Source organism: Tympanuchus pallidicinctus, unplaced genomic scaffold (assembly GCF_026119805.1).
Source record: "Tympanuchus pallidicinctus isolate F22 unplaced genomic scaffold, pur_lepc_1.0 scaffold13, whole genome shotgun sequence".
In the NCBI taxonomy this organism is placed as follows: domain Eukaryota; kingdom Metazoa; phylum Chordata; class Aves; order Galliformes; family Phasianidae; genus Tympanuchus; species Tympanuchus pallidicinctus.
In genome coordinates, this window is record NW_026294648.1 from 5,672,661 (window position 1) to 5,688,581 (window position 15,921).

Below are 15,921 nucleotides of genomic sequence, written 5' to 3' on the forward strand. Positions count from 1 at the left end.
GCATCTACTTCAGGCTGGCATTAAAAATTAACGAACATCTGAGTATTGCGTGTCAATGTCTTAAAAGTCCCTTGAGGGCATTCCTTAAGGGGAAGGAGCCTTTTTCTGAGACAGAAGGGACTATATTCAGAGCAGAGGAGTCACAGTGTAGAATAATTTCAGTGGAGAACAAAAAATATGTAACCAAGCTTATAACTCAACTGCTATTTTATGATCTCAGCTGAGGGTTTACATCCTCTGCAGTGAAGTGAATATGATTGTCCTGCACTCAGAAACAGGTCAGATTCCAAAATAATACAACTCTTTTTCACTACCAGATTAATAACCAGCAGATTCTTCCTTTTGGTACAGATCTTACTAACCACATTACCTATTATTTCTAAAGTTGGGAAGTGAAGCTTTCTTCTTTTTCCTAGGATGGTGAGGAACTTATTTAAAAGCATCAACAGAAAGATATTTGAGACTGTGACAATCCAAGCTTTATATGGCTATGGTTCCTTTCTTTTACTTCAAGTTACTAATCTTAGGATGCTTATTTTGGAAGTCTTAAATAATTCCTCCTTCTACTTAAACAGTTTAGTTGCCTTGATGGAAAAGACAAGTCTGTGTTAAAATTCAGGAGATACATTATAAAAAATACACCGGGGTTATGAGGGAAGTCAGTGTATTGTAACCTAAAAACTGTGAAATGCCTCATTTATATTCCCACAATTCTGTAAAGTCACTAGACAGACAAACACATTATGCAGATAGCGGACTGGAGACAGAGGTTATGTGATGCCCAAGGCCATTCAATGAGTCAAAGCTGAGCCAGGGTGAAGTTCCCATTTTAGTGTGTCTATTAATAATACCAGCACAGACAAACTGCATGAAAGAACTAAATTTGAGGCTTGTGGGAGGTCAGCCTGTTCTGCAGGGCTGAAATATTATTTGTTTATATCTAACTCTAAAGTGGTTAACTAGATATGAATATGACTAGATCACTGTCATATCTGAAAGACTTCACATACTTGATAGTAATAATCTGAGGCATTTGTCCTCTGCAGAGAAAATTATTTCATTTGAATCCTTTTTTTTTTGCTTGCAGATTTTGAGGTCAGCTGAACACTGTCTGGCATTAAGAAAGGCACGGTCACATCATGAAATGTTCAGGGGTAAGTGTGAGACAGTGTTAGGAAGAGCAGAACTTTAGCTGCATTTGCTTTTTCTTTTTAAAAGTGATGTTTACATTTATTAAAGCATTGCTTTGTTCAGATATTACACTGAATTTGTACACTTCAGTTTCAGATAAAGCTGGTGGCTTTAATCTCTTATAGATGGTAGAGGAGGTGATATTACGTAGTGAGAAATAAGAATTGGGTTCTGCATGTGTCCTTCATATAAATTGGTGATTTGTCTTATTGGCTGGGGCTTCAACTTTCAGGAATGAATTCCACTTTCAGGTGCCTTTCATAATGATTCTCCATATGATTTCTTCCCTGATCATCTCAAGTAGTGAAGCCAAAGTCACTCAAGAATCTGTAAGATTAGAGAAATACCCAGTGGAGCTGACTGAAGAAGGGTTGACAGAGATGAGGGAAAAAGTAAGGAGTCTATTGCAGCTGTGCTTAACTGGAGCCAGTGTTTAGAAAGGCAGAAGATGGCACTGTAACAATCCATCTTGCTGACTGCAGAGCACTGTCACTGAATTCACAAGCCTTTAATTTAAGCCTTTTAACAGACAATAGTCTGTTTTCCCAAATAGTTTTAAGCAATATTCTTTTTAAATGATTTAACTAAGTCTTTATACAGGTAACGCTTTAAAGTATTTAGCCTACCTATTTCAACAGTTTTATTTCACAGCAGTAAATTATTTTAAATGTCAGATCTAGTTGCTTCATCCAGTGGATTTATCTTTTGCACCTAGTTAAAATTGCCCAGTAACTGCAGATGAACTGTTTCTTGTCACTGTTGTTTTATGTAGCCTTGGACATGCCATCTTTAAATGTATCTCTTTGATATATTGTACTCACTATTGCTGCTGTGGGAGCTCACTGCCTTAAAATCTCAAGATAATATAAACACTTCAATATTGTGAAACTTGCAGTGACTGATTCCAATTTTAGGGATGGAATTTCAGTCATTAATCTTGCAAAGATATCTTGCAAAATTTAATTTATAAATGACAGCCATCCATTTCTAAAGGCTAACTGCAAAATAAAAGCTACTTAGAGCATTTTCTTGTTGGTATCATAGCTTGTGGAAAAGACCTCTAAAGTACAGCGGTCGAACCTACTGTAGTCTGCATGGCAGTTGTAGGACCTACACAGCAGCTGAGTTCTGATATTCTGGTGTGGTTTGGATAGAAAAGCTCTGTGCTTTGGCATCAAGAAGAGAATCAGCTCAGATCTATACTACATTCTTTCATCCATATGGCATTAAATATAGCTTTGTTTTGGGGAAAAATGAAAATATGTGCCTCAGGCTTTGTCTTCTCCCTCCAAAGTGAGGCAGCCTCATGAACTATTGGGTCAGTTTGGGTGTGGGTTTTTTTTTTTTTTTTTTTTTGAGCAAAAGTGGAAAAATCATAGAATCATTAAAGTTGGAAAAGCCCTCTAAGATCATTTAGTCCAATGCCCTACCTACCACCTATGTTACCCTATGTTTTTGGCCACCTGGGCCCACTGCTGGCTCACACTCAGTTGAGTATTGACCAGCATCCCCAGGTCCTTTTCCTCTGCACAGTCTTCCAGCTGCAGCCAGCTTCCCCAGGAGAATGCTGTGGCAGATGTTAAAGCCTTTGCTGAAGACTAGGTACTAGACTAGACCTAAACTGTGCAGCCTTATAACATATTTCCCACATTCTTCAGAATATCAATGAAAAACAAGTCTGTTCCCTTCATTCTTCCCTAACTCAAAGTGCTGGATTCATCTGTGTGCCTGAAAGAGGTTGAAATACAGATGCTATGAAAAAGAGTAATGGGTACTGAAGCAAATTATAGTACCTATCCATTAGTCCATACATTACATCCAGGTATTGATTCTTCCTTACATTAACATGAATCCAGGGTACCATAGTAACCTAGGAAACAACCCTGCAGTGGCTGTAGTGTTGCTGCATCTTGCAGAAACAGACAATGCTAGTAGTGCTTAATTGATCATGCTCTATCTTAAAAAGATGGAGTGTATTCATGCTCTCATCTTACTGCTCTAGTATATTCTCCTAATTCTAGATGTTGACTTATGTCTCTTTCTTCTTGGACTAGTGTTGTCATACCTCTTGAATAATCAACCCACCTGCTGGCATCTTTGTGAATAGCACTTCTAGCTCTAGTTCATTGTTAGGGTACATTTTCATCTTTCTGGACTATGAGTGATCAGAACAATAGAATATTCTTAGTTAGGACTCAACAGTACTTAAAGGATATCCCCAGTCTGTTCTGTCTCTAATGTAAAAGCACTGTTTGTTGTTACAAAGCCCCTCTCTATGAGATTATCTAAATCAAAAGTCAGTCCTTGATGAATTCTTGTGCCATTCACTCTTTGCTGATGTTTCCTCTTTCAATTCAGTCCCTCAACTGCATCTAGTAGAATTATCCTGGTGCAAAGTAACAGTCAAGAAGATAAGACAGTTCCTTCAATTTTAATGATGGGCTTGACCATCTCAGCGGGTCATTGCAGCATGCAAATCTATTGTATGTCAGTGAACTGACTGAACGCTGAGACTTGTAGGCACTTGGAGGCTTTTTAGAGAGTAAAGCAGGATCAATTAAACCTTTTTTTAACTGATTTTTAAACTGAAATTGGAAACAATAAAATGACAAGAAAACATTAGGTGTAGAGAACTTAAGAAATTACCATGGCTGTGCTTATGTGCAGTAACTGATTTTATAGCAACTGTAGTGTGTATCTGAGGATGTCATTAAAACTGGAGAAACTAAATCTTGTGATTATTCAAGTGAAGGACTAATTTTGCTTTACATTCGCATTCTGCCTTCAGAACAAGTTCTACTGTAAATCAGCATCTGTTATGCTTTAGCCACTGCCCTTTCTGATAGCTGTCAGCTCCTTGTATATACTTGACTCTAGGCAAAGGCCATCAAGTATGAGTTATAGAGTGCCTCGCGTCATTGCTGCTGCTGAATTATAAATTAGTGCATTTATAGAGTCAGTTAATCTTCAGAGTCTTGTGTGTAGCACATTTAAAGTATATGCACACACACACACACAATGCAGCATGGAGAGCTGCTGTCATCTTCCCTTAGATCTGCATTTCTCGTGAACCCCAGGAGTCACACAAGTTATCTGGTGCTCTAAGGGTGGGAGATGTCCTCTCAGCAGGAGAGAGTGTGGGTAAGGAGAGGTGCGTGGTGTGACCTGCACCAGTGCATGCTGCCCGCACAGCCTGAGCAGTGGTGGTGGAAGAGCAGGAGGTGATTTCTGCCTGTTCTTTGACAGTTTTTCTTCTGGTCCTGCCAGCGGGGCCTCCTCCATGTTTCTGAGGACACGGCCAGTACACTGGAAGTATGATCCCTGTCACGCAGCACCAGAAGCAGCCGCTTCTGTTCATAGCAGAGGGAGGTGCTATTTGTGGTCCTAGCTTGAATGCTTTGTATGAAGGGGCTAGGCAAGATCCAGTGGGAAGCCAAAATGAATGTATTAGCTCAGTGTGAGTGTATCTTCAATTTGGAACATCTGGAGAATTGTTAGTCCTCGTGATTTATGTTCTTTATTGAATTAGAGAATTCTTATATGCAGCAGTTTATTTAAAAAATAAGTTAGTATATCCTAGAAGACATCAATTTCTTCATTATCCAGATTATTTTCTCTCCAACATTCATTGTCTTTCTAATAATATAGATTTTTTTGCAGTGGCATAATTTAGAATGACATTTTCTAAAGTGAGCCCAAACATGTGACACGTGAATAGTCTATCTGTAGAAGTATATGATTATAATGAGCTTTATGTTGCTAAATTCCTAAACATCAAACTCTGCCCAGACTTGTCCTGTCAGTAGAGCTTCATTTCATTTTGCTTCTGCTTGTGCTGAACATAACTTTTTATGAGAGAAATAAGGGATCTAGATTTTACATGCGTGCCCTGTAGCCTGTCTGATGACATAGCAATTCCTCTAACAGTAAACAATCAAATGCTTTCCTAAGTTTGAGCAAAAACACATCCGACCATAATCACTGTTTTCTGCCTGCACTCTGAAACGCATAGTCTCAAGATTTCCTGCAAGCTGAGTGCTAGCGTTTGGGATTGAGTGCAAAATGGATCTGAGGACCAAAGGACTGATTCATCCATCTCATTAGGCTGATTTAGTATCATGACTTCAGTGGAAACGAGGCTGAGGTTTGCCAGTGGGGAGAGCCATGCTCAGAGACCAGCCTGCTGTTCATGGGGAACAAAGTATCTTAGAAACTGTTTACCAAAATTGATGGGGTGCTTTCTGAAGCACAAACATAACCTCTAGAGCTTGATTCTAAACCTACTAATAGCAACTGAAGTTTTCCTTTTGGCTTCTAGTGCTCTATATTCTGCATGACTGCTGAGTTGTTGGGTTTTCTTTTTGTTTGCTTTGTTTTTGTTTTTTTTTATTCTTCAGGTATCACCATGTAACTTTTTCAATGCTGAAAAATAAGCCTTAAATAGTAATCTAGTGTCTGAACCTTTGTTGGTGAACATAAGATCTTCAATCCATTTGTGCACTTATAGCATTTCCCCTATCCCTCCAATCAGTTTTCTAAATCCCTCAAGAAATGTGCAGGCTAGGAAATGAACAAAAAAAATCTCCCTTATTGAAAGGCAAAAGGTGAAGATTGAAAAACCTCCTAAAATACTGCTTCAAAGGCTGTGCTAACTTTTGCTTTTTCTATGAATGATAATGCCTAAACATTTTTATAGGAAAAGTAATGGGGCTACATTTGTCCATTATGCTCCTGTCTGTTCTGGCAGCAGATGCAAACAGCTTCTGATTGCTTGTATCAGAAGGCCCCTTCTCCCCCTCATGCAAAGTCAGGCTTTCTAAAACCTCTCAGTAGGACAGCATGCACTGAGTTGCAGTCAGATATTTGGATAACGTGCATTAAGCCCTCAGGAGGATTCTCATTCTGCAGTCATCACATTGCTAGTCCCGATGAGGTAAAACAATTCCGGTTTTCTAAAGAGCCTCAAGTACAATAAAGGATCAAAAGAATCCCTTTCCCAGTTTCTGTCACCAGAAATTCCTAGAACTTGGTTTGTATATTCATTAGAAATGAACTGTGTTCGTCTTCCTGCAGCAGTAAAATGTTTCTACAAGTATTTCAATAAACAGCACATCCTGTAAAACTACTATCTTGCCATTCCTGCAGAGCTCACTTCATGCATTTCTGAGAGTCTATACAGAAAGAACTGCACAATAAAAGCTATTCATTTTCAGTATAACTCTGCTATATTGGTTTTATAGTGTATTTGTCTTTGTGATGTTAGCACTGCTATGTGGCAGTGTTAAGGTGTTATAGCAGAACTGTAATACATAGATAGTATATAGTCCTACATGCAGGCTAAGAAAGATCTATATATACCTGTAAAACAGCAATAGCAGGTCTTTTTAAAAATGCTTCCATCTACAATATATGAAGCAAGTCCCTGATTTGCATTATTTGCAGATCTAAATAATGAGACCAGCAATATATCTACAATAGGGAAGATCAGGCAATAGGAACATCCCCAATTTCAGTCAGTTTTCAGTTCAGTTCAGTCAATTACAAATCTCTAAAAGATACAAAAATGTAAGGATAAAGAACAACTCTGGAACTGATCAAAATCAGTGTCAGTCATTGATTTCTAGAACACACAAAGAGACAGTGAGTATAAACGTGTTACTTACAAGTGCTGAGGATTTTAGGGAATGAAAATGGAGACGAGGAGCTGGAGACTGCCTGCCATGCCAGCAGTGTTGATTTGGAAGCGATGGACACAAATAAACATTCAGCAAAGCTTAAAAAACTGCAATGCAAGGCTAGCCAAAAGTGTCCATGTCCTTACCGTGCTGCGGCTGGCAGGCAATCCGTGTCTGGGAGCCTTCGGTCCCTCTAATCAGGCTCCGGGGATTTTGTTTGCAAGAGAGATTGTCCTTTAAGTGATCGGTGCAGGAAAACAGAGAAATAAAGAGAAATGAGCAAATTGTGCAAGGCAAATAGCTGCAGGTCTTTAGCATGCTCCCTGCGTTTTCCTAAGCTGCATCTGCAGAAGAGAAAATATCCCCAAAATAGCTCAGGCTGCCAATGACTTGCTGAAACCTGAGAAAGAATTGCTGAATTTAAAGATCTGGGTTGCTGTGGGTGTGTGATTAAAGTGAGAAATCGCTGGCAGGAAGAAGCCAGGATGAAACCACATGCTTAAGGAGTAACTTGTGAGTTCGGGAGTTCGCTGGTGTCAGAACAAGAGCTGACCTCCGACTTCCCCCTCCTCCAGCCAATTCCAGTTAACCCTTAAGAGTTCGGTGTGGAGGAAAGTTCTGCTGTAGGAGATGGGAGAAGAAACAGAGCCGAAAAGCTGATTTCAACTGCAATGTCTGTGATGCAGCAACAGTATTTTACAGCAGTGTTTTACTTCATGCATTTAAAAGCAGTCAGACAAGCTGATATTTTGCAGAGATCTTGGAAACTGCACACTTCTTATTTCTGGAAACCTCGATCTGGTGTGGGCTGCACACTGAATATCCCCCTGAAGTCATCTGTAGTCCCACAGAGTGAAAAGGATTTCAGGTAAAGTGTTGCAGAAGAAAGGATGACATAACATTTTCAATGTTGCAGGAACATTCTCACTTACGGGCAGCATTTCATAAATCACCCGAGCATTTGGCACAGCCTTGGCAGAGGCACTGTAGTCTCTGTGCTGTACCCAGAAGAAGTTACAGTCACTTATCTGGCTTGTAATTGTCTACTATGGGTTCTTTGTGCTTACACAGATCAGTGGGGTGTGCCATGCGTTAGTCCCACTCTTCATCTTGTCCCCTGGCACTTTCTGATGTTACTTCCCTGATTTAGAAGAGAACAAGAAGCAGTTGGCACAAAACTGGGAATGCTGGCTTGATGCCAGATGAGTTTCCCAAACAGTGCCAAAAGTAATCCTCAGTAACCTATTTAGGACAGCATTACAGCTGCCAGAGCAAGGACTAGGAGCTAGCCCTGATTTTCTTTGTACTGACTCTGAAAAGGGAAACAGCTTTCTGCTTTCAGTACTGTATCTGGGTTAGGTTCAGCCACATGGGACTGGATTATGAGAAACTGCTGCTTGAAAAACAATTGTGCATCTCAGAAAAAAAGCTCAATATTGCCCTTACTTCAGAGTGTGCTTTTGTTTTAACATGACATTTTCAAATCATGCCAAGAAATAATGGCATCCTAAGGAGAACAACGTATTTAATATGCTTCAACCACAGTGATGTGAGATCACTTAATGGTTCCGATAGGACTCTCCACTTTAAGTGATGAAGTTCTACTTCTTTAGGAAGATCTGCACCTTTTATCTTGCAAATGCTTGTGTTTAATGTATGCTAGCTGCTGTAGTTTCAGACTCACAGTGAAGTTCTCTGGAACTAAGGAGTTAGGTCTCTGTCCTATGAAAATAAATAGGCGTTTGAAGCGCCCATGTACAAGGGCGGCTAAAAATGCATAGCTGTGACCTTCCCTTTTTGCAGATGCTTAGGACAAAAAGGTGCTACATCAGACCTTTTGGTCAGTCTGCAGTTCTAACTGTTCTGATGTTTTAGAAGCTGGAAGAGGAGACAATCCCCGAAGCAGGCTGGTCATCCTTTTTGTGCTCTCTCTGAAGTGCTTCTGCTGATCAAACGTAAATGCAGAGCATTAGGAATTATAGCCTAAATAGTTCTGACTCTCGTGCTGCAGCATTCACACTCAGACAAATGGCATTAAGCGCTCACACTCACCTACCGTTGGTACAAACTACCTCATAAATTTTATGGTGAGCTCAAGAAGCCTGATTACTAGTCTCCTAAAAACTCCTAATGCAAATCCATTCCTGTCTTTGAAGCAGCAGGATGATACAAAGGACTTTATGGGTACCTTTTCAGTGAGTTAATAAAACCTAAAGCCAATAATAACGACAGCTAGTAGGTAATTCATCACAGCTTGTACACTGCTGGCAATACATCAGCATAAAACTATCATTAGAGGCCAGTATCTGTGTGTTACCAGATGAACTCTGCATTAAAAAATGAGATTTTATTTTCCACAAATGAGGCCATTAATTCAAATACTCTTTTTGTCTTTCCTTGTTGTGATGAGGCTGCTAATGCAACACAACAAAGCCATACTTTGCCTCAAACAACTGGAGACTTGGGATTCTGAACCATTCTCTCTGTTGAATTTCATTAGTACTGAGAGTCTAGAACAGAAATTATGAGATAAAGCTTATTTTGTTATTTTTAATCTTAAGTATAGGGCAAAAGTGAAAAGAGCTTGACAGATTTCTGAACAGAGAACAGATGGGCAGTTTGGCATGGAAACAAAGACATCAGCATACATTCATCATTCTTATAGTGAAATACGTGCTTACGGTGCCTATCAAATGAATGTGTGGATCAAGTAGCTCTCTTTCTGCTACAAGAGGTGCTTTATATTGTTATCCTATAAAGTATCTAACACACTTTTGAAAGCTGAATGGTCAAATGATCCTCTTTTCGTCATCTCTGTCATTTCTTCAGCATCACACAACTCGTGGATTTCAGCAGTCATTGATGGTTGAGTGTTCTTGCCTCTGGGTACTGGCTGATGTGGAGAAACAAAGTCCTGGTTGTGCCACAGCAACAGGCTGACAGACCAGCACGGCTGTGAATGAAAACTCTGCTACAGAAACTTGTTGAGCAGATAAACTGAGAAATGTGGGTGAATGTTGCATGTGCTTCACTGGAGCAGGATGTGACCATCTAGGTTTTCCTGTAGCCAATCTGTTGTTCAGAGAACTCTCTGGATCATTTATTTCTGGTGCACATAACTCACCAAAAGCAGGAAAATTTCCAGTGGATTGTCAGATAATTGTTTTTATGACAATGCTAGAGTAGATGCAAAAATGACTTTTTTTGGACTGTGACCATGATTTGGGGGGAGAGGGGGAAAAGTGCAATATCTTGCTTTGCGCTATGAGAATTTTAAAGGTGAACTCACATCATTACTTGGAGGGAAAAAAATGAACTTTTGGTTGGAATTCCAGTGATGCTGTAAGTAGGCTTTACTAGTAATGCAGGTAAATTTTACCTTCTGATATGTCCTCAAAGGCATCGGTAATGTCCAAGGCCTACCATAGCAATGCATGTTATTGCCTTGAAGGGTATGTCTAGCTGAACTGTTTCAATAGAAGAGGTTTCATTTGGTAGTGTATGGCAACCTGAGGTCAATGGCTTTTATTATCACAAATGTCTTTTCTTTGATTCAGTACAACAATCTGTAGCTAGCACTGTTTATCAAGGCAGTGTACAAAAGATGTGCAAAGTATCTCCATTATGACAGAACCATGAAAAGTAAGGCCCTTCCTGTACCACAGAACCGAATCGTGTGGACTCGCTATGCCATATTTATCCCATTCTAGCTAAAGCTAATTGGATGCAGACATTTTCTGTTATCTGCCAGAAGCTTTACACATTTCCTCTTATTTCTTCTCTTCTTTTTGCATTTTTATCCTACTGTCTGGGACATTTCCTCTCTGTTTACAACCCACGTGTAGTCCCCATCTCCCTTGCCAAGCACACTATCTTTCTATCTCATTCCACCTGCTCTATTCCAGCCCCATTCTGTTGTCCCGTATTTTGGTTTCCTTGGCTGGTTAGAAACTAGTATTGGGACAGGTAAGCCTGCTGCTCTGTAACTACAGGTAAGGTGCTGGTTTTGTTAAACCTCCTTGTGAAATTAATTTTTGTCAGAGGACTGATTGGTAGATTTTGTGAGATCCCTGTAAAGATTCTGTCATAATCAGAGAACAAGAAAATTAGAGAACTCCAACCACAGGAAAGCTACAACCCTTCCTGCAGGCACCATGTTGCTCAACAGTCATCACTGCAAATCTCCACAACTGCTCTTGGCATCATTGCAAAAATTCTGATTCTGTTATGCTTTGAGTGATTAATGACTAGTTCCAGAGATGTTCTCTGGTGATTCTCACATGAGGCATAAAGGAATCAATTGCCTCAGCAATGTCTGGGAGCAGAGTATGTCAGGGATACAGTTTGCTTCCCTGAGTTTATAATTAAACATCTTATTGCATTCATTGCTCTAAGGTGCTAACCTAATATGTCCTGCATCTGTTTGGCCTGAGCACTGCAGGTTTGCTTTAGCAAACTGGGAGAGTTTAGTAAGAAATGGCTATTAACCACCAAAACTACAAGTATACTTATGTTATGAGGAATACAATTTAGTCTGATTTTATTTGTTCAGTTTTTTTATATATGCAATAGTATACATCAGAATACTCCAAAGCAACTAACTGTCACTAAAAGCTTTATTTTGAATGCTAGGGAAATTAGCATGAAAAATGGCCCTGATTCTGCTCTATGTAAAGCTATGTCAGAATAACTCTAACATTTGTACTAAATCTTTCTCAATGTCAACCTTACAGATCAGTACAATTGAGTAGAAAATTAATATATCTTTTTTTTTCTTGATATTTACACTGGTGAAAAGGAGAGACATTTTGTCTTGTAGTTTTGATCGTCTCAGTTTCTAAATGCGTGGTCTTCTGCGAAAAGAGTTTGGGCTTTTGTAATTGGGCTTGATTTGACTTTGAAATGTAAAAATCAGGAAGGATTCCACTTAAAGTGGGAGCTTGCAGCCTGGAGCCCAGCAGTGTTATTCTGGCTGATGTTCTATCTGATATGACTGTGGGGAAAATTTGCTGCATTGCCATTCTCTCATGGTCTAAGAGAGAATGTCATATGCATCCATGTATCTACAGTGTGGTGATTCTGTTCTAAGGTGTCTTAGAGAATTCTTTTGTTTAAATAAATTTTTGTATCTCTATTTTTCCATTCTGGGGAAGTATGCATAACAAGATAATATCACAGCAGTTCTTTGAGTTAGGGTAGCAATTTCATCATGAGGGAGAAATGGAGAAGTCAAACATCTTTTGAAGAGCTGTACTGGCAGAATACATCAGGACCTGACAACCAAGCTTGTGTTTCTTCTCAATGCATAGCTCCTTTCTGGTACATTTTGAAACTGGAGACATTTGGAAGTATCCAAAACCAATTTTCACTGTGTACCATCACACCCAAACTTCTGCTCATCTCAGAGACTTGTTGCTACCTTTGCTCTCCCTCAGAGACCATTGCTCTGTGCCTGATTTCTCCACAGATGTGGCATTTTTGTCAGCTCATGGTGTTTTTCCTGTGAGTAAAGAAGCCAAGCATTTTCTGTGCCTGTGTAGTCTTGATGTTTTGTTTTTCCTGATTTAACAGTACAGTACTGTGTACAGGAAAGCCTGCATTCTTTAATATCGGGAGTCAGGAAAGGATTTAAGAATGAATCTGGAGATGAGTTTGCGTTGCACTGGGGCTATACCTAGGCCTCTGCTAAGACTATATTTAAACATTATTTTCATAAATTGTAATTTCTGTCCCATTGCCTTTCTTCAGGCTCCCTATTTCTACCTGCATATACTGTCTTCTGATTTCCAGAGGATTTTGAGGTAGCTGAAGCAGCGATCTGGCTGGGTCCACTGGGTCCTACATTCCTGTCCTGATAGCCTGCCACTTCCAACACTACTTTATCTGATGTGTCAATGGACCAGGGTTTTATAAAATTGTATTTTCCTTCAACACTTCAATCGCCCAGTCTTTTCTCAAGAAAAATTCTTAAGACTACAGAATGTATTGTGCCTGAGGCGTGTAGAGTGATACCCAAGATTTAACCGTGCTGTTTGGCAATTCTTGCTTATAACACACTGAAAAATTATTCACTATGAATCCCACTTGGATCTAATTATGATCTATCAGCAGAGTAGGTGCGAACAAGAAGCTGAGCATTTTAAAACGCATTGTTATTCATTTTAATCAAGGAAAACAATTCGATGGTATTTTAAGAATGTCCCATGAGTTAAAAAAGAGGGGCCCAAAAGTAGTATTTAAAAGCTGTTCCACACAATCAGCTTCAAAGAGTGTGGTGTGGGATTCCTGTGTTGTGGTTAATGGAAAAGAATATTTCTGTAGACAAACAGAGGTGGAGGATTTGTTCCATGTATCATTTTTCTGCTACGGCACCATGCTTTTTGGTAGTGTTGTTTGTAGAATCATAGAAACACAAGCTTGGAAAGGACCTATAGGATCTTCTACTCCAACTGTCCTCCTATCACCATTACTATCCCTAAGCTACTAAACCATATCTCGTAACACATCATCTGGATGGCTCTTGAACACCACCAGGGACAGTGACTCCACCACCCCCTGGGCAGCCCATTCCAGTACCTGACTGCTCTTTGAGAGAAAAAGTTTTTCTTCTATCTAATCTAAATCTGCCCTGGTGCGACTTGTGGCCGTTTCCTCTGCTGAGGTTTAAATGTATGAGAACAAGGTTGGTGCAGGTGCTTTGAATTTAATACAAAGTTCTTAGCAGATGCCATGTAGCAGTTCACTGTAAAATTAAATTTCAGTGCCATGGTGTCTCTTAGGAACATAAATATCACCACATCTTCTCCCCTTTTATGTCAATTGAATCTGTGATATTCAATAATTTTGCTGTCCTGTGTGGACACTACAAAAGCTTCATCAAATATGGAGTTGAAATTTCCAAGTGCAAGTGTGCTATTGCAGGTAGTCATACCCCTTCCCCTAGGCTGTGCTGAACAGTGAGGAAAAGGACGTGCAGGTCAGTATGAGCATCTTGAACTGCCTGGACTATGGTGCTGTAGCCAGGAGCAGTCTCACTCACCTTGGGCAGTTGCAGAGATGGAGGCAGAAAGTCAGATGCATCTTACTGATATCTTCCTCTCATGCTTTTCAACTCAGTTGAATTCAAGACAGTGGCGATCTTTTGCTAGGTCTATAGGGAGTATTCTCTGTAAAACACATATTTCTTTGCCTTTTGGAGTATATTTCTAGCAATGCCTAACCTTTACTTTGCTCTGCTTTTCTATTTCTACATTATTGCAAAGAACAGCCTTCCAGGTAGCTGAAGAGCCTCCCTTAGCCAAGTGGTTGCAGCCTACCTTCATTGTTCTTGTTGCATTTCTCATGCTTTCCCTGAGGCTGCTTTTTTTTTTTTTTTTTTTTTTAATCAAACAGAAAACTTGTATTTATTTTTTTGTAATCATAGAAGCCATTTAAACAAAATATTTAGTTATGTCTCTCTCCAATTTAAGTCTGGAGCCAGTTTGGATTTGTTATAATTAGAACAAGATTTTCTAAATGACAACATTTTCCAGTATCTTTCAACTGAATCAGAGATTGGAATCTCAACTTCTGTTTATGGCAGACATTCAGAAAAGTCTGTAAGTGTATCTGTAACTCACACTGACTTCAGTGGTGGTGTTCACAGTTCCATACAAACATATACTTAAGAGTCTTGCTAGCCTAGACCTGAATATCACACAGAGCTTGGGAATTTTGACATGTTTTACCAGTCCAGAGAAGAGTTGAAATTATAAATGGCTGTTTTAGGGAAACTCTTAAAAGTAACTGATTTGATTTTTAATTTCAGTGAACGTGTATTTCATTGGTATTGTGATTTCCAACTGCATAGAGATAGCAGCAGAGAGTGACCCCAAGTTATAGGGGAAACATGTGAGACAGGCAGAATGTGCCAGACCCCATGACCGTGGTCTGGCTTGGCTGGGTTTCATAGTACCAGCCTTGAACTGGAAAGTGCCCCGGACATGGAATGCTAGAAGAAATGACGAGGTACTGCCATAGTCTTTGGAGGCATGTAGAGCCAATGGTTGAATGCACTCACTCCAGACTGCCTTTCACATGGTGCCACTTGTACTACAGAGGCAAATGGCTGGAGACTGATTTGTTGATGCATTAAGATGCTCTAATGAGGACAATGACTAATCAGGTGTATGTATCTTTACAAAGTGGTAAATTTTCCACGTGAGATGCAGTTTCTTTTTCATCAGTGCAAGTAAGTAGCCAGTTTTACTGTTTCTTCTCACTGAGGGGAAACACCACTAGTACAGAAACTACTAAGTGAGAGCTTTAAAATGCAGTTTCAAGCACAGATGTGTGAAACAACACTTTTTGAAAGGAAAAGACCTGTGTTGTGAGAAAACCTTTGCTAATCTTGTGCCTTGATTTTTCAATTGCTAGAGGGCAGCATTGCGTCAACAATGAGAGTATGACCTCTGTAGGCATGTAAGCATCTTGCTACTGAGTTTAAACTTCTCAAGGATAGCAATGCTTTCTCAGTTTTATGATTATGGCACAGTTAACAAAGCTATTTCTACTTTGATTTTGGTCTCAGTAATCTCAATATCCATGTATCTATATCTCCTATGCTTGTTTTTGGCTTATCATAAATGTTTCGGTGAATAGTTACCTTGTTCACTTTTCTTTGTGCAACTGCTAACATAATAAGTAAAGAAATTATGACATTTAGGAGTAGTTTCCCAAGTTGTGTTATTTAGCTCATAACATTATACAGTCAGTCAGTTTTCTCACCTCCCCAGAAGATGGCATCTACAAAACATTTATGCATTAGACCCTGCAACAGGGAATGGTTGGATATAAAAGTTGTGACAAATTATTCAGCTTTTGCTGATGGGTGTTGCTTTGCATTCTGTCTCAGAAAGGTTTGTCTCTCCTTTATGTTGTTGTTCTTCTCTGGCTTTTCCTTATTTTGCTGGTGCAATGCTTATTGTAAATGCATTTTAAAAAAGCTGAGTATAGAATCAATTTTGTTCACGGTACTCATAACCAACCAAGTACTGAAACAGTACATAGAATAAAT

General features: G+C 39.5%; 2 protein-coding genes and 1 long non-coding RNA gene across 3 annotated transcripts in view; 2 read left to right on the forward strand and 1 right to left on the reverse strand.

Moving 5' to 3' along the window:
• Positions 1 to 7,205, reverse strand: part of AMMECR1 (AMMECR nuclear protein 1) — a 96,707-nt gene extending 89,502 nt beyond the window's left edge. Inside the window, exon 1 of the mRNA XM_052672959.1 lies at positions 7,013 to 7,205. Within this exon, the coding sequence (XP_052528919.1) occupies positions 7,013 to 7,184 (172 nt within the window). The 5' untranslated portion in view covers positions 7,185 to 7,205. The remainder of the gene's footprint in view (positions 1 to 7,012) is intronic.
• Positions 1 to 15,921, forward strand: part of LOC128075848 (uncharacterized) — a 354,845-nt gene that overhangs the window by 145,840 nt on the left and 193,084 nt on the right. The gene's annotated exons all lie outside the window — the stretch shown is intronic.
• PAK3 (p21 (RAC1) activated kinase 3) overlaps positions 1,088 to 15,921 on the forward strand; it is a 204,561-nt gene continuing 189,727 nt past the window's right edge. Inside the window, exon 1 of the mRNA XM_052672944.1 lies at positions 1,088 to 1,154. The gene's annotated coding sequence lies outside the window, so the exon portion shown is untranslated. The remainder of the gene's footprint in view (positions 1,155 to 15,921) is intronic.